The 18524-nt window shown below is 47.3% G+C and overlaps 1 protein-coding gene across 2 annotated transcripts in view; it reads left to right on the top strand.

The window, feature by feature from the left end:
• AXL (AXL receptor tyrosine kinase) overlaps window positions 1-18524 on the top strand; it is a 62680-nt gene that overhangs the window by 33675 nt on the left and 10481 nt on the right. The window contains exons 5-13 of one of the 2 annotated variants that reach the window (XM_035117287.2): window positions 1250-1330; window positions 2457-2572; window positions 4440-4635; window positions 5964-6103; window positions 6233-6377; window positions 8654-8677; window positions 10158-10284; window positions 10460-10551; window positions 11855-11950. In XM_035117287.2, the coding sequence (XP_034973178.2) occupies window positions 1250-1330; window positions 2457-2572; window positions 4440-4635; window positions 5964-6103; window positions 6233-6377; window positions 8654-8677; window positions 10158-10284; window positions 10460-10551; window positions 11855-11950 (1017 nt within the window). Of the gene's footprint in view, window positions 1-1249; window positions 1331-2456; window positions 2573-4439; window positions 4636-5963; window positions 6104-6232; window positions 6378-8653; window positions 8678-10154; window positions 10285-10459; window positions 10552-11854; window positions 11951-18524 lie in introns of both variants that reach the window. The other variant, XM_035117286.2, reaches the window with a different exon arrangement.

Genomic DNA, 18524 nt, shown 5'->3' with positions numbered 1-18524 from the left:
TCAGCATAAGGGAAAATCCCTTTAAAAAAGGGATAACTTGGCAGCTATGCCCCCAGCCATTGGAGAAGCTGATGGGGTTGGTCCCAAGGTTGAAGAATATCGAGACTTATCAGCAGCTCCTTGGGATTTTAGATGAGGATCTCTTTCTCCCAGCCCTACCTGGCTGAACCTGGGACTTCCTGCATGTTGTTATTTAATATTGTTTACTCTTTTTTAAAAAAAGCACACCCTGCTTTCCCATTCCGTAAAGGAGATTCTCAGGGCACCTTACAAATGAAACACAAGTGTAAAAGCCAACCATCAAAGGAAAGTCAGTTTAATTAGCAGAGGTGCTAATTTTAATGTAAGTAAGGTGACGTTTTATTCACATGGGATTAAATAATTATTCTGAATAATAATGTTTGTCTTGTGTGCGGGGACTTTGGGCAAAGGTGTATTTTATTCTTTTGATAAATATTATAAATAATAAAAGCGTTGCAAGGGTTTTTGGAGGGAGTGGGTGGGTGGGTGATCTGGCATGCTGGAAATCTGCAATAACAGCCCGGAATTGTCCCCAGTCTCATTTCCCTGATTTTTCTTTGCCTGTAATTTGAAACTGGAAAGAGTGGGGAGGGGTTGAGTTTGAGGTGCTGTTGTACATTGCTGTGGAGAAGTCCACACTGTGCTCTTGAGAAGTACCCAGAATGTCATGCTAGGTGTGGAAGATACGAGTTTATTCCGGGGCTCAAATGACAGGAGAGGATATCCTGCCTTTGTGGATTTTATTAAGGGACCTCAACACACAAATGGTACTCTCACTCCTCCCATAGTTTGACCATGGCCTTATTCTTCCTGTTCCCCAATTTATCTGGTTAACTTCTCAGTCTCCTTTCCAAATCTGTAAAATGGGAAGATTAGCTACTTTACAGGGATGCTGGATTTGCAAGGCAAAAACTGAGATGTCCTGCTGAGTATTGCCTTGTGGAGTAGAGGGTGAGACTTGGGCCTGGGAGAGCAAGATTTAAGTCTCCTGCTAAGACTTAAATTCACCTGGCAACCTTAGGTATAAATAATGAACATGCAGCGCTCTGTAAGCTGGGAGCGTGAATGACTTCACAAGAACACTGCGAAGATTCATGAGCTTAGGCACGTAAAATCACTTTAGACCTAAAACCGGAACAGAAATGCTAATAACCATTGCATTTAAAAACAAGGCTGCTGTGGGTAATGACTAAATATATCTACTTTTGTGTCTTCTTTCGTCTCTCAGGTCTGAATCACAGCGCATCGTTCTCATGTGAGGCCCACAACGATAAGGGGGTGGGCACATCTCGGACTGCAAAGGTGACAGGTGAGAGGATGGGTTGTGGGGTGCATTCCTAGAGCAAACGGGGACCTTGCCAAGGCCGCAGCACAACTTTCGGTACACTGAGGGTGAAGCTAAATGCATATTTGGATTTAACACGAAAGTTTTTAACAATGCAAACTGTGTCAGCTGGTGTGTGTGATAATTAATGGGATCCATGCAGGCACAGAGGGGAAATTCCTCCCCCTGCTGCAGTTCTAGAAGAAAGTCCCATTTACGAAGCTAGGTTTTTTTGCTTAGGGAGAAAATCTTATCAATTGCTCCGAGGCAGCGAGGGCGTCTGGGAGAATTCCTCCTAGTGAATATATTCGCTTCAGGGGAGGAATGTTCATCAGGACCACAGGAGAGGAGGAAAGGGAAGGTGTCCACACACACACACACACACACACACACACACACACCACACCTTCCCTGATCCTGTTAAGTAGCATCCCCCTTCCGCAGCTGATGCAATTTGCATTTTTAAAAACCCAGACTTCAAATGCAAAGATACTACACAAATATCCTTTTTTTGAACTTCTCAAGTTGCCCTGAGTTTACAGGAGTAGCACGTGCTACTTTCAGATTGCGGATTTGGGTCATTCCTGACACACGAAAGGTAGCTGACGCAATAAGTGTGCTTCGTGTAATTGCCCGAGTATTCTTTTTTAAGTAAAGTTTTATTGATTTGCAATATATAACAATTATCAGAGAGAGAGAGAGAGAGAGAGAGAGAGAGAGAGAGAGAGAGAGAGAGAGAGAGAGAGAAGATGCAAAAGCAAAAACCCCAACTCGTCCCCCTCGTCTGTCTAGGAACAGATCAATCCAGTTAAGTTTGCCAAAGTCCAATCTGTGGTTTTAGTAGTTGCTGTTGTTCAGGGTTATCAGTGAAGTATTTTATAAAAGGAAGCCGTGTATTCTTGACAACTTCTGGATAACAGTAATGATGAACAAGCCCATGAGAAGGTGCCTGTATCCTAATCAAAGTACGTAGGCCCCTCTGACCACAGTGGGACTTACGTCTGACTAAACATGCATAGAGCCAAGCTGTAAAACACCCTCTTTTTGACTTTTCTCCGCAGTAAGCTCTTGTGGTATATCATACACCTGCTCTCTTACATGTTCCCTCTAGTGGTACCTGGGCGGCCAAGTGCCTTATCCCTCCTGCATCGTAGCGACCACCACCTGGAAGTGACGTGGGAACCAGGACCGAGTGGGGCCTACGCTCTTGAGTTGTGCACCATCCAGGTAAGGAGGGGAGCCTTGAAGCCAGCCCAAGTTCCCTTGCCCAACTATTTTGAGGAAGGACTCTGCCACTTTTGCCCCTGCCCTTCGAGGGAACGGTTTTATTTTTAGGAGCCATTTCCTGGCCAGCTTCTGCTTCTGTCAAATGTCCAACCGGATGCCCTCATGACGTGTGACAAGCTCTCAGGAATAGGGAACTGAAAGAGCCTCGGCAAGGGATTGCAGAGGCCAGGAAACAAAACTGATAGCAAAGAGGGGTGTGTGTGTTCAGATATGGGGCCATCCGTCTGTCCCCTTCTAGGGTCTGAGGTGGCACAGTGATCTGTACCACTTCGGGGTTCAGGGGGGCGCAGCTTTTGAATGTTTTCCCCACATAAAACAAAGCAAACTGCTTGAGAGCAGAAGGCAGGTGCCTCTGAGACAAAAATCCTCCTCCTCGTGTTAGCGAGTTTTTATTATTTAATTGCATGTATTTATTTAAGTTGCTCAAGGTGGTGGCTCCTCTTCCTCACAACAGCCCTGTGAGGTAGGTGAGGTTGAGAGGCAGTGATTGGCCAAAGGACACCCAGCGAGCGTCATGGCCATGTGGGGATTCGAACCCTGGTCTCTCACAGGTCCTAATGTAGGGTTGCCATACGTCCGGATCTTCCCAGACATGTCCGGGATTCCAGTGACGGAATTAGCATCCATGGGGGAATTTTGGAAAAATGGGCAAAATGTCTGGATCTCTGAAATTTCCCCAAAGGAGGATAGCTTCAGCATAGAGGGAGCTTTAAAAAAAGTGTAACATGCCACCTACACCGCAAAGTGGTACAGTCTGGAATTCCACCGCAGAGATCGAGCCTTTGAGCTGATCCACATGTTATGCAGTCGGGGAGAATCCTGGACTGTGCCACCGCAGAGAGGAGGGGGAGTTTTCTTTTTCTTTTCTTTTTTAAATTCTTCAATGTTGTTACACGGTCCAAGGAGGCTTCATATAGAATCACAGAATTGTATAGTTGGACGGTGTCCCAGAGGCAGGGGTGCCAACTTGAATAAAATATTGGGGAGGGGGGAGGTAAGCCCCGCCACACAAAATCAGTCACGTTGTGCAGTGCACACACACTACAGTAGTACCTCTACTTACAAATAACTCTACTTCTGAATTTTTTCTCCCAATGCATTCCTATGGGTTTCGACATACAATTTTTTTCAACTTACAAATGTGTGTTCGGAACGCATTAAATTCGTAAGTAGAGGTACCACTGTATTTGAATGGCAATGCCCATCCACTTTTTTTGGGGGGGGGCTAGTCCTCTAAAAAAAAAATTGGTGGGGACCCCTAGGAGTCGGCTTCTATGCCCAGAAGGGCATCTCATGCAAGGCAGGAATCTTAGCTAGATTATTGTAGAGCAGGGGTGGCCAACTTCCAAGAGACAGCGATCTACTCACAGAGTTAAAAACTGGCAGTGATCTACCCCCCTTTTTGGGGTTCAGGTCAAAGTTGTTGAGCTTTTTTTAAGAAGGAAAGCCCTGTTTTGGGGGGTTCACGTAAAAGTTGTTGAGCTTCTTTAGGGAAGAAAGCGACGTTGAGCTTTTTTTTTTTTTTTAGGAAGGAAAGCCCTGTTGGTTCAGGTCATTTTAGGGGTGCAGGACAAAGATGTTGAGTTTTTTTAGGGCAACCAAAGTTCTTTAGCTTCTTTGGGGGGAGCCACTGATCTACCGCTGATCTACCATAGACGTCCAGTGATCTACCGGTAGATCACGATCTACCTGTTGGACATGCCTGTTGTAGAGCAATAATATGTTCCTAACTCCTGCCCTGTCGACCCATCCCTGGCACACGCTGCCTTTCTGTCCTCAAATCCTTACCCCTGCCCCTTTTTCCCAGGCTGTGCGCTCGGACGAGGACCTCAGCACTGTGTCGGACCGGGAACTCTATAACCAGAACCTCCACGTCCCCCCGTTCAGCCACACCCTGGATGGCTTGAGCCCCTTTACCACCTACCATGTACGGGTGTCCTGTCGCTCCCGAGAAGGCAACTCCCCGTGGACCCACTGGGTTGCTATGGAAACCCTGGAAGGAGGTGAGCTTGAAATGGGAGTGGGGGAGAGAGTAGGTGGTTGATCCTTCTGGGTTCTGCCTTGATCTCTCAGAGGAGAAAGGAACTCACAGAGGGGTGCCGCTTGGAGCAAGAATGAGGAACTGCCGTCATCCCTAGCTGGCAGGACCAGTGGCCAGGGATGATGGGAGTTGTAGTCCAGGGGTCAGCAACCTTTTTAAGCTGTGGGCCGGTCCACCTTCCTTCAGAACATGTGGTGGGCTGGACTATATTTTGAAGGAAAAAAAAGAACAAATTCCTATGTCCCACAAATAACCCAGAGATGCATTTTAAATAAAAGCACACATTCTACTCATGTAAAAACACACTGATTCCCAGAGTGTCCGTGGGCCTGACTGAGAAGGCGATTGGGCCGCATCTGGCCCCCAGGTCTTAGGTTGCCTACCCCTGTTGTAGTCCAACAATCCAAGGTTGAGAAAGGCTGGTTTAGAGTCAGAGTTTCCCAGCTGTTTTTGGACTACAACTCCCACCATCTCTAGTTAGCAAGGCCCAGTGGTCAGGGATGATGGTAACTTTGGTCCGAAAACAGCTGGAGACCCAAGGTTGGGAAACACTGGTTTGGAGAGTAACAGTGGTTCTCAAAGAGGGTGGCATGCCACTGTGGCATGGCAGGAGAGGAAAGCAGTTGTAGCTGGAAGATTAAAGGACAATGAAAGAAACATTTAAACATTTCAGTGTAGGATAGGATAGTACCGAAATGATTTCTCCACAACCTTTTGATGTGAACAGGGATTTTCAACTCTGACAAATATGAAAGATCAGAAAAGAGGACTGCTTTTTCTGTGTTCATGAGAGTTTGTCTCGAATTAGACCGAATATAAATGAGATTACCCAGCAAAAGCAAGCACACCTCTCTCACTGAATTACTATCCGTACTTAAAGTACATGCATAAGAGGTTCATTCATCATTGTATTTTGGGAGTGATTCACATTCTTATGTAGCTACATTGTTTTATACTTTCCGGACGTCCCACAATCTTTTCATAAAGTAGTTGCATTGTATGTTATAAATCAAGCTCTGCTAGGAGTGGTTTCTTTTTGGTTTTCCAATGCATTTCTTATCAATAAAAAAATTCTGTCTGGCTCGAGCAAACGGTTATTCTGAAAGTGTGGCCCATAGAGAAAAAAGTTTGAGAACCACTGGTTTAGAAGCTTAGACCATGGTTGTTACCAATCAAGTGGCTGAGACTGGGCTATAGCTGCTTGCCTGATGCCACTTTGTGGGTTCAGAGCTAATGAGAAAGGGTCATGGCCGCAGTGTTTCCATGGTAACGTACACTTTTCTGTGGCAGTGCCCACCACTGCGCCAGAGAACATCATGGCCACACAGAATGGCACCTGCACCATCGTGCAGTGGCGAGAGCCGCGTGGCGTCATCAACGGGATCATACGTGGATACAAGCTGGTCTGTCAAAGCGGCGACTCGCCCGAGGTGAGGACCTCCTTTCTCAGGACTGGAGAGGGCACCCTCCCCATTGACCCCCTGTACTTAGCCTGAGCCATCGCCCGCCATCTTCCTAATCCCCCGCCTGGCGTTTTTGCCACCCTCTCCCCCCACCAGGTGGTTGTGGATGTGGGCCTGACCAACGAGACCATCTTGAACCTGAACAAAACAGTACACAATCTGACCGTCCGTGTCGCGGCCTACACACAAGCAGGAGATGGTCCCTGGAGCAAAGCCATCATGGTTTCATCTGGGGATGTCGGTAAGGAATATGAGATAATGTGTCATGGTTTTTTTTTGGGGGGGGTGTCCTCACAAGCTTTAGTGTTGTGGCAAATAACAGAAGCACAGGGTCCCTTACATACCCTCCAACATTTCCCTGATGAAAATAGCAGCATCCTATTCCATGATGACAGTATTTTTTATTATTGGTACCCTGCTCATCTGACTGGGTTGCCCCAGCCGCTCTGGGGGGCTTCCAACATATATAAAAACATAATACTGTAAAACATTAACCATTAAAAAACCCACTTCCCTATAAGATGTCTTCTAACGGTTCAATAGTTACTTATCTCCTTGGCTCAGGGGGGTCAGATAACTGCATACCCTCCCAACATTTCTCCAATGAAAATAGGAGCATCCTAAGGAAAAGTGGGACACCAAGAAACCGGGACAGTTTCTGTAAATCCGGGACTGTCGCTGGAAAATAGGGAAACTTGGAGGTTCTGTGTTCATTATAGTCACAGCCACACACCCTTCTAAGTTTATTGTATAATAATAATAAACGGGGATGCACTGCAGATTTCCATGTGTGGCCTTTCAGCTAGATCTATTATTTTCTGTAGGAATGCGGGTGGCACTGTGGTCTAAACCACCAAGCCTTTGGGGCTTGCTGATCAAAAGGTCGGTGGTTTGAATCCACACAATGGGGTGAGCTCCCGTTGCTCTTCCCCAGCTCCTGCCAACCTAGCAATTCGAAAGCACGCCACAGCAAGTAGATAAATAGGTACCACTGTGGCGGGAAGGTAAACGGCTTTTCCGTGCACTCTGGTTTCCATCACGGTGTTCTGTTGCGCCAGAAGTGGTTTAGTCATGCTGGCCACATGGCCAGGAAAGCTGTCCGTGGACAAACACTGGCTCCCTCGGCCTGAAAGCGAGATGAGCACTGCAATGCCATAGTCGCCTTTGAATGGACTTAACCATCCAGAGGTCCTTTACTTCTACGTATTATTTTCTGTGCACATACACAGGCAAATGATACTGAGTGCTTCAAAACCTTACATTGGAAGTGACTTAAGTTGTGTTTTTCGTGAAGTTCCACTGCACACCCTTCTCTTGAAACAGAAGCACCTTGTGTTTTCATGGTTCCTGAAATGACTTTCACGCTGATAGCGTGGCTCTAGGATGCTGGAGCCAGGGACCCAGCTGTGGAAATAGGAAGGGGTCTTTGACACCCCCACGACCCCAGACCCCTGCAGCACTGGGCGTAAGGCAGAGGCAGACTCTGCTGTGGTTGTGAGGGGGTCTGGAATATTGCGACAGTGCTCAGAAATGTCAACGCATTGGAACATCATATGGGTCAGAACCGAAACACGCGATCGGAAGTCACATTCGGGGGGGAAACGTCCAATTGACTTCTACTCAAAGTAGACCCATTTATATTAACAGACCTAAGTTAGTCATGTCCATAGGTTTCAATGGATGGCATCCAATGAAACAGTTAGACTAGCGCAAGAAGTTTCGGCTGTGCATTGAACTTTCCTGACTCCTCACCCCCCATCCAATCTGCTCTGGAGGGTTGAAGAAAACCCCACAGCAGATTTTTGTTGGGGGGGGGGGAGTTGTGCAGGGAAAGGAGAGGGTGGGGGAAGTTACGTAACAGCATAATTTGTTTCGTTGGATGCTGCCCAATGTGTCTACTCTGACTAACGTAGGATACGGTCCAAAGAGTTCAGACGCGGAATGAGGAAATCGGTTAAGGAGTATTTGAAATAAATAAAGTTCCTTTTTCATAGCCAATTATTCCTGCACATCTTTCTAAGTGTATCATATGAGATATGGGGGAATCATTTGGGTGCCAAAAAAATAAGCTTCCCCCCCTTTTTTTATTAAAAAAACAGTCCTTAACTGTTCCCAACTGTTTCCCAACTCTTTGGTGGTTCTTCCAAAATGATCATTTGATCTCTCTTTTTATTTTGTTTTTTGTTATTCTAGCCCAGCCTTCGACTTCCTGCTTTCTAAGAATGGTTCTATGTTGGGCAATTCCTGATCTCAGTCCTGGTTCTGATCTAGCAGGATCTCCTGCTTCTAATTTGTATCCCACTTCTTGTTATGATGGCTTCTGGCGCCTTGTGGAGTCACAGAAACTGAAGCTGGTTATAAAACAGGACCCGTGCTTTCTGCTTTAGGAGTTTTGATTCTCTTTGATGTCCCCAGAAAAACGGCCTAAGGCCCTATTGGCGGAAGCTTGACGCTGACATTTGGCTTGGAGGGAGATCATATTCAAATAATTTATATATTGGTTTTTCTCTTTTACAGATGAACTGCCGCAGGCCCAGCCAGGTAAGAACAGTGCATAACACTCTACCCCCAGCCTACAGAAATGATTTGGGATTTTAGGATGGGCAACATCGGGGAATGAGAGGTGATGCTGTTTCCTTCTAGAACATTCCAGAGAGCACTTCTGGAAATATGTTTTCCTTCCTTCTTTCTTTCTTTTGGTGTTGGCTAATTTGATTATATCTTGTTTAGTTGCGGCTTCTCTCGCGCGATGATAAGAATAAATTAAAACTTGTTCTCTAAAAGTTCCCCAGTGTAGGCAATACATCGTGACCAGGCTTGAGGGGGACATGCTCTCCTTTTTCACCCTTATTTCCTGATGAATAGCCTTTGGACTATAATGTAACTTAAACAGAAAAGTAGCTTTAGAAAGTTTTTCCTCTAAAAGCATTTTATTTTAAAAATCCAATTTAATTTTTTTTTTAATATCCATTTTTTATTTTTTATTTTTAAAAAAATATCATTGATTTTTATCCACCCTGGTTTCTAAGGAGAACTCGTCCGGCTGCCAAGAAACTAGGATATCCCCTCATCTTCCCCTCAGCATCGTACTTGGTCCCAGATTTGGTCGCTGGTTTCTCTGCTCTGTTCTTCCAGTTTAAACAGTAACAGGGGTTGCCTGCTAACCGTACACTTAAAGCACATTGCGCTCAACTCTAAAGAGTCCTGGGAAATGTAGTTTGTTTAGGGTGCTTGCAGTAAACTACACTTCCCAGGATTCTTTGGGGAAAACTTAGGTGCTTTAAATGTATGCCGTGTGCACAGCCGAGGCAGGGAAAGGTGTGTGGGAATGTTCAGGGAGGCAAGAGAGGATATATTGTTTATTAATATCCTTCCTAACTTGCGCTAGCAAGTTCCTTTACTTAGCAGAGTTTTACTTTCCCCTTTTAATGCACAGCGGGTAGTTGGTTGCAGGCTTGTGTAAGCCTCTCAATATCGTACAATTCAGTATTGAATTGTATGTTCCTGGTAATTTCCCTTATTATCCCTCTTAAAAGAATAAACACACGACAATCTTATTGAGAGTCAAGAAAAGAAGTTTACTCATCAGTTCACAGTTGGATCCCTGAAGGCAGACTTAGTTACAAAGTATATACATGTGGAGCTATCCCATATGGGGATAATCTCTTTGTCCTCTGTTGGCTGGAAGCCACCAGAACATCTCTAGCTAAAAACTGCTCCAACGACGGAATAAGTCAAAGAGAGGAGAGAGAGTGCTGTGTGCCTTGTCCTTTTGTTACCTGGACAGGTAAGGTCACACCCACCTCTAGTCACAATCAAAGGAAGTTTGCCCAGCCAGGAGGAAACAGGGAGTTTTGGACTGGCTGGATCAAACATTCCCCCGCATGTCCACTCTAGGAAAACAAGGAATGTTGTACTTGACTGCTACTTATGTATCATATCCCACAAGGTAATGCGCTGGATGGGCATCTAGAATGGCTCCTCCCATTGACCCCTACTCCTCTTCCCTTCTCCATAGTAGAAACCTCCGCCCCTGCCTTCTCCTGGCACTGGTGGTACGTGGTAATTGCCATAGCCACGACCTTCGCCGCCGCCGCCTTCATAATCATCTTCTTGGCGCGGATGAGGAGGAAGGAAACACGCTATGGGTAAGTGGAGAACGGACACCTGCCATGGATGCTTTTGTTGAGATTCCTGCATTGCAGTGGGTTGGACTAGATGACCACTGAGGGATCCATCCAACCTTTCTGTGATTCTGTGACACCGCTTCTGGTAGCTTCTCCTCTTTCACTGTCTGTTTCTCTCCTCCTGCCCATTCTGCAGGGAAGCGTTTGAACCCAGCATGGAGCAGGGAGAGCTGGTGGTCCACTACCGAGTCCGCAAATCCTACAGCCGCCGGACCACTGAAGCCACTTGTGAGTGTCACAGAAGGAGTGGGTCCGCCTTTCCCAACTACCCAGCATGCATTGCGCCCGAGCCTTGTGGTCCAGGATCCCACAAGGAATGCTCCCACCTCCACCACAGTTGTAGGTTATTCCCAAAATACAGACACCGCCCGATGCTCTTTTTTCGGCAGACATCAGCTATTGTCTCCTTAATCACCCGGTTTGGTGGTTCTGCCTGCCTTCTTCCCATCTTTTGCCTCAGTCATGGCCGCTGCTCCATGCAGTCTCCTAGACCGCAGGGTGCTTTGACCCTGCAACGGTTTGATAGTCCAACCTGCTTTTGACAATATTTGGAGAAGCAGGACAGAGACATTACTGGTCATTATGATTTCTGGGTTGAGCCCAATATTCCTGCCTCCCTGGTCCCACTATCGCTCCCACAGCTTGCCCAAGTTGTTTTGCTGCATCCTAGTGACACCCACACTGCTGCTGTGACCGCTACAAATCCCACCCGCTCCCTGCCCCTACCGTCACCCCTGCGCTGCCACAGCGCCATAGGCAAAAATCCAGCAGGGCTGGCGATGGAGAGCAAGAGGAGGCGGTCAGATCTGTTGCCTGAGGCAAATGGCTTCACTTTGCCTCACTGAAGGGCTGCTCTAAAAGCGAGCTCAGGTAGGGAGTGCCGATGGATTTGCATGAAAAACAGGGCAGCTGAGAAAGACGAGGAAGGTACCTGCAAACTCGGGAGAATGCCAAGGTTTACAAAACACAAAAGATTTAACGGGCCCAAAACAGCCCAGTGAAGATGCTGTGTGTATTCAGTAACCACGGAATGGAACGTCTCCACTGGAAAAGAAAACTAGACACCTAGCAAGGGGAGGGGAGAGCAAGAAGGGATGGCCTTTCTGGATTGGAAAACTCTTGTTTTGCTGGCTCAGAAGTGAGAGGAATGACCTGAGATGAAAGAGCTTAAATAGGGCTCCCAGACAATCAGAAAATTAGGCTGGAAGCCACTCATCCACTTAGGCTGGTGAAATGCTCTCAGCAACAGCAGAAGATGAAAAGGGCTGGTGCTTCTTGGCTGGCCTATTGGTTGAGGTTTCTTTGAAAACTTCAAGGACCCTGGCTCTTGTTTTTCGAGGGGCCAAACAACTAACCACCCCAACCCTTCTCCAACTACATTTAGAAATCAGGCTGCCTTCCCTTCCCTCCCCCTGTTTAAACCCCCCATCTTGGCCTGTGATAGAGACCCGGAGGTGTGGGCCCCGTGATGGCCGTGTGCATAATGTGCCGTGACCCCCTCTCTTCCCCCCCCCCCCTTTTCTTGTGACAGTGAACAGCCTGGGCATTAGCGAGGAGCTGAAAGAGAAGCTGCGAGACGTCATGATAGATCGCCACAAGGTGGCCCTGGGGAAAACCCTCGGTGAAGGTACATTAACCTGGCCAGCTGGCACTTTTTCCAAGATGGAGGCTTCTCCAGAGTGAGGCATGGGTGGGGAGAGACATCAGGCCAAGTGGGATCCTATTGGAATGGTTAACAACAAGCCGAGGGCCATAGGCAGCCAACCATCATCTTAGTGATGACTGTGTGGGCTGCCATTTTGAACACTACCTGCCCTTAGACCAGGGGCTGGCAAGGTTTACCTTGCCTGGGCCGGTTCACTCTGCGCAGATGCCAGAAATTGCGGTTTCCAGTGCCGTGGAAACAAGTCCCCACAGTGTGAGGGGACTCACCGAGCGGGTGGCTTGGTTTGGAGGTAGCTCATGGGTCGTTTAAAGGACCCCCGTGGGCTGCTTGTGGCCCATAGACCACAGGTTGCTGACCCCTGCCTTAGGCCTTTCTTTTCTCAGCTGCTTAGTTTCCAGGCCAAGGCAGGCCTGAGATGGCCACTTTCTCCTTCACAAATGCATACAGATGTGTCTGGAGACTACAGCATTAGGGGCTTTCTGATTTTGAGAAAGGGGACGGGAGAGGCAACAGGGTTTATTTTTCTCTGGCTGCCTCCATTGAACAGCTCTTGAACCTTTTGGACATTAATTGGTAGACAGGTACGAGACTTACACATGGCGCGAATAACAAAGCTGCAGACCAAACTTTTTCCAAAATGAAGTATGCTTTCACTTACAAGTTTTAGTAAGGCAGCACATTAAATAATTATTGGGAAATTAATTTTAGAAAACAAGCTAATTTTAAAGTTTGTGTAGTTACCGATAAAAGCAAATAGAAAACAGAGATAAATGCAATCAGCTTTGCTTATTCTAATCTGTCTCCCTAACTAGGCCAATAATTATCAATTTGCACCCTTCACTTCAGCTTCTAGGTCCCTTTGCAGTCTTTTCTTTTCAGCTGCAATACCCACTGTGCTCTCCTAACATTTCCTGCATTCCTAAAGTGTTTCATCTCTTTTTCTTTCTTTCCGTGCTCCAGCTCCAAACTCCACAACTAACTCTTCTACTTTTCCAATAAACTATGCTGTTTTCTAGCTTGTGTACAGTATTTTCATTTCCCTTTCCAACCTTTAAGCCAATCTGAAGGAAAAGAGAATTCGGATTAATTTTCTATTTCCCTTTGATTGCCAGATTCCTAGGCTGAACTTTTGACCCTTCTGTGCAAAACATCGCCTTGTACTTTTGACCCTCAAACATTTCACTTTTCTGTGCAAGAGAGCTTCTAAAACGAGAAACAATTTTAGATCAACCAGCTGAATACAAAATAGCAGGACGCTTTCAGGGGAGGAGAGGGTCAAAAGTGTCCTGTTCCCATTGTGTTGGTGTTAGCACTCCAGTTTAGAGGAAAGGGATGTTTGTCATGGCCCTAGACTAGGACTTAGGGGCTTATAAACCACTGAGCTTCTTGGACTTGCTAATCGGAAGGTCGGTGGTTCAAATCTACACAACGGGGTGAGCTCCCGTTGCTCTGTCCCAGCTTCTGCCAACCTAGCAGTTTGAAAACACACCAATGCAAGTAGATAAATAGGTACCGCTGCGGCAGGAAGGTAAACGGCGTTTCCATGCGCCCTGGCACTCATCACAGTGTCCCGTTGCGCCAGAAGTGGTTTAGTCATGCTGGCCACATGACCTGGAAAGCTGTCTGTGGACAAACACCGGCTCCCTTGGCCTGAAAAGCGAGATGAACGCCATACCCCATGGTCACCTTTGACTGGACTTAACTGTCCAAGGGTCCTTTACCTTTACCTTTCACCACACTTAACTTTCCTCTGCTCTTTTCAGGCACGGTCCGTGCTTTAAAGCTCAGTTTCCAAGCACCTTCCATTTTGCTCCAGATACTTCCCTGCAAATACCCGCTCTTTAAAGCTCCATAGGAGCAAACGTCAATCCGCAGAAAACCCAAATTGACGTTTACTCCAATTGAGCTTTATAGAGCAGGTTTTCGCAGGGAAATCTCCAGGCCAAAAAAAGAAACAACACTCAGACGCAGAGTGTTAAAGCATGGACCTCTGCCTGGAAAGAGCGGGGCATAAAGTAAATGTAGATAAGTCCTTATTGGTGGCACAGGGCTCTGGCAACTGGAGCTTAAAGGAGATGGAGCCATATCCCAGTCTGTCCCATGTGGATCTGATCTGCAGGCATCAGAGCCTGCCTCCTCTCCCTTCAGCCCTAAGGAGACATTTCTGCTGTTCTACTAGGGTTTCTGAAACTTGGGTCTCCAGCTGTTGTTGGACTCCAATCACCCCTAGCTAGCAGGGCCAGTGGTGATTATGGGAACTGTAGTCCTAAAACAGCTAGAGACCCAAGTTTGGGAAACCCTGTGCCAGACTCTGGTAGCCAATCACAGGCTACTCAGGGGATCAAGAGAGCTTTCAGGGGAGAGCCTTTCAACTGGAAATCCCATTACCTTGAAGGAGCCAGCCAAAGGTACTAGCTGGTCAAGTGGCTGCATTCATGGGGTCAGGGACTACTTAAAACTATGTAACAAAACCCAGCCGGTTGCCCCAGGACTTTGTGGCTTAAGAGTGCTCAATGTGGTCCTGAAACATTTTGAAGTGCTGGCTTTTGCCTTGGGCAGGTGGTGCTGGGGGTTAAACCACTGAGCCTAGGGCTTGCCGATCAGAAGGTTGGTGGTTCGAATCCCCGTGACGGGGTGAGCTCCCGTTTCTCGGTCCCTGCTCCTGCCAACCCAGCAGTTCGAAAGCACGTCAAAGTGCAAGTAGATAAATAGGTACTGCTCCGGCGGGAAGGTAAATGGCGTTTCCATGCACTGCTCTGGTTCGCCAAAAGCAGCTTAGTCATGCTGGCCACATGACCTGGAAGCTGTATGCCGGCTCCCTCGGCCAATAAAGCAAGATGAGCACTGCAATCCCAGAGTCGTCCACGACTGGACCTAATGGTCAGGGGTCCCTTTACCTTTACCCCTGCCATGCTGTCTTGTCTGCCTGCCTGGGGAATCAGGAACTACTGAGCTGTCCTTGCTTGGATCACCAGCTCTTTTGTGTGTGTGTGTGGGGGGGGTGCATCTCCACAGATCATGACACTATGCGCAGTTGCACACATGTTCACCTGAGGAACAAATTGCTGGTGTGGGGGTGGGAGGTGGAACTTCAGACAAGGTGGGGAAAGTTGGGAAAGTCTGAGAAATGCTGGGCAAGGCCCAAGACTCCATGGAAAAGGTAAGGCCTGAACAAAATAAGAATTGAGGGATGCCACATCCCACAAGCCTAAGAGGGGCAAAGAAGTGAAACTGCCTCAGAAATGACCTTCCTATTTCGGGTGTCTGTTCCTTCAGAAGTCTGAGAATCCAGCTCAGGAGACATGTTCTGTATACAGTATATAAGAATATGTTAACCCATAAGGCACAACCTTTCAAAAAATTGAAAATAACACAAATTTACCAGGCAAAAAAAAGGCCATATCCCAGTGACTTATCTAGTAATAATTTGAAATTCTGTGCATTTACTGGGAATGTTCAATGATTCCATGCCAACCACTGGAATTTCTCACAGAATACAAGGGCGCTTTGAATTCGTTGCTTCCTAAACTCATTTCTTTAGAGCAGGAAATAAAAGCTTTGGGTCACAAACAGGAATTGGAAGGCAGGGGGATGTAGGGGAAGCGAAGCAGAAATCCATCTGAGCTCCAGAACCTGTTTCCCAATTCCAAATCATATGATATGAAAACAGTTACCAGGACTATCCTTAGGAGTTGTTGTTGTTTTTATCACTGGATAACCCCGGAAGATTCTCACTCATCTGGGACAATGGGGGAATTCTACTTGGTTGAAGGGCAAAGGAAATCAGCTGCTGCGTGAGGGACAAGGACAAACTCCCATGTTTCCTTTCCTGATTAAACGTCAAGGCCTTGTTTCTAACATAGCCAGGATAATCAGTAACATATAACATCAAGTGCAGGACGAGCAGCCCAGAAGCGCTTCGGCCCAGTTTGCTTGCCGCAGAAACGCCGAAGGACGAAGGGCTGTTTTGCTCATTTGGGTCGGAGGACTGGCAAAGTTTCCGCCTCGGCTCCGCAAAAAAGTTTCCTCTAAGCGCAGCTGGGATTAGTTTGGAAGCATATGGAAAGCAGAGATGGAAAGGCCCCTGGCTATGGCACATACGTTCCCCCTTGAACATTTCCACCCTGTGCCTCTCTTTTTTTGTGGCTGCCCTTTTTCTGGAGACGGGGAGGGCAGGGACTTGACTTGCACAGCTTCATAGGAAACAGAGGAAGCAGGCTTAACACAGAGCCAGGCCTCCGGTCCATGCCATCTCACTTAGCATTGTCTGCGCAGACCGGCAGCGGCTCATCGGCGTTTCAAGCGGGATTGAACCTGGGACCTTCTGTTTGGAAAGCAGGTGCTCTACCACTACTCTGCCCAGAGAGTCCGAACATAAGAGCCCTGTTGGGACAGGACAAAGGCCCATCTGGTCCCACCACCTCATCTCACAGTGGCCCAACGAGAAGCCAATCGCATTCTCCCTACATGCGATTCTCAGCAGCGGGCATTCAGAGGCATTCTGCCTCCCAACATGGGTAGCAGATCACAGCCATAGCGGTTAGTTGCCGCTGATAGCCTTGTCCTCCTACGAGTCTGCCCAATCCTCTTTTGAAGCCATCAAGTGTTCAAGGAAGCCCCTGAGATCCCATCTCAGCAACTACTTTTCTTGGAGAGACTCTGGGCTCCATCCAGACTTACAAAACACAGGTTTCCCACTTGTCCAGCGCGTTCTAGGCATGGGGCCGAGCGGTTTTGCCCTTGCCCTGCAGCAAAACTCACTCTTTAGCAATAAATCGAAGCAAACAACAATCCAGGGGGGGTGGGAATGGTGTTTCCTCCGACCGGGTTTCTGCAGGGGAAAGCGGCAGAGCAGGGGCAAGTCTGTATTAGCCCTCTAGCTAATCTTAAAAACAGTTTACTAGCAAATTCTTACTTTTTCTACCTCCTCCTCCTCCTCCTCCTCCTCCTCCTCCTCCTCCTCCTTCTTCTTCTTCTTCTTCTTCTTCTTCTTCTTTTTCTTCGCTTCTAGATTGGCATGATGGCTGCCAGTTGCTAACCCTTACTTTAGAGCAGGCATCCCCAAACTTCGGCCCTCCAGATGTTTTGGACTACAATTCCCATCTCTCCCGACCACTGGTCCTGTTAGCTAAGGATCATGGGAGTTGTAGGCCAAAACATCTGGAGGGCCGCAGTTTGGGGATGCCTGCTTTAGAGGGTGGGAGGTTGTAACGATTTTTCACCATCACAGGAACCTGTATTTTCTTTAGTTGTCACTTATGCAAAGAAAAGAGAGGACATAGCAGGGTGGCGATTTGTATAATATGCAGATTTATATGTATGGATTAAGTTTAGAAATGATTACTGTCTAATGGAAATGCAGTGTGCCTCACCCAAACGAAGAAGGTGACCAATGAGCCTCTCTGGCTGTTGCCTAGCCCAGGTGCTAACTGCCAATGGGCAACTTCAAGGCTTCTGCCCTTTCTGTTCATGGTTCTCTGCCTTTAAACCAGACACGGACAGGACACCCCTTCAAAAGACAGCAGGAGTTCCCAAAGCAAAGTTAAATGTTATTTGTACATAAAATAAAATCAACCAGGGGGCTATGGGCAACAACAAGACAGGATACAAAGCACAGAGATGACAAGAAGCAAATATTATTAGGAACTAATAACTGAGAAAAGGCGGGGAGGGGAGGACAGGGGAGAGAAAGAGGTTGGCAGCCAGTTTTTTTTTGGGGGGGGGGAGATTAAGTAAAACAGTACATCCAGTTCTAGCATTCTGTGTTTCCCTTGGCAGCTGGAAGTATAACTTTTCTCTAGCACATAAATCTGCAGATATCCATTCTTACAGGAAGACTTTCTGAGGCTCACAGCTTGACTTGATATGCCTACAAAGCCCTAATCTCAAACCCTTCAGATGGGGAGTGGGCTGGTGTGGTCTTTCCCCAATGGAAGCAGGAAAGGCACTCTGCGCATGCTCAGAAGCGTTCTGTTGTTTGTTCTTGCTTCCCTTTTGCCTAGGCTGAAGCCCGGTGTTGGAAATGGATTACTAGCACCCTAGTTCAAAGGCTGCTCTCCCCGCTTCCTTTCCATTCATTGCATTCCCTCCTAACCCTGTTGCTAAATTTGGAGAACTGGGAGAGAGAGCGGATCACTGAGCGAATGTTTGCAGGCTCTGAACCCTTTAAAAGAAAACCCATGAATCTCATGTCTTACGCCTATCCCTAGAACACCCCAGATATTTCATAAGGCAGCAGCCAGAGTGAGTCAGACACGGAAAGTCTGATCTGGTCCCGAAATGTCAGCCGTCTGCTCTCCCAAGAGTTCACGTGGATTGCTAAAGCCCTTACATAGCTCATGTTCTTCTGCCCCGGGAGGAACAGGGGAAATGAATTTCCCACCTGCCTCCGTTTCCTATCCAGACAGAGGCCTCTGCTCCTGCCAGGGCAAAGCCCACACGACCCCTCTATGGTGCTGGATATTTTAGATCAAGGACCTCTTGCCATCTTGCAGCTTTTTGTTGGGGAGGGTGGGGGATGAAGGGTAGACTTCAA

The sequence above is a fragment of the Zootoca vivipara genome, chromosome 6 (assembly GCF_963506605.1).
Source record: "Zootoca vivipara chromosome 6, rZooViv1.1, whole genome shotgun sequence".
Lineage (NCBI taxonomy): Eukaryota > Metazoa > Chordata > Lepidosauria > Squamata > Lacertidae > Zootoca > Zootoca vivipara.
Note: the sequence above shows the minus strand (reverse complement) of the source record. Positions and strands in the feature narration are given on the sequence as shown.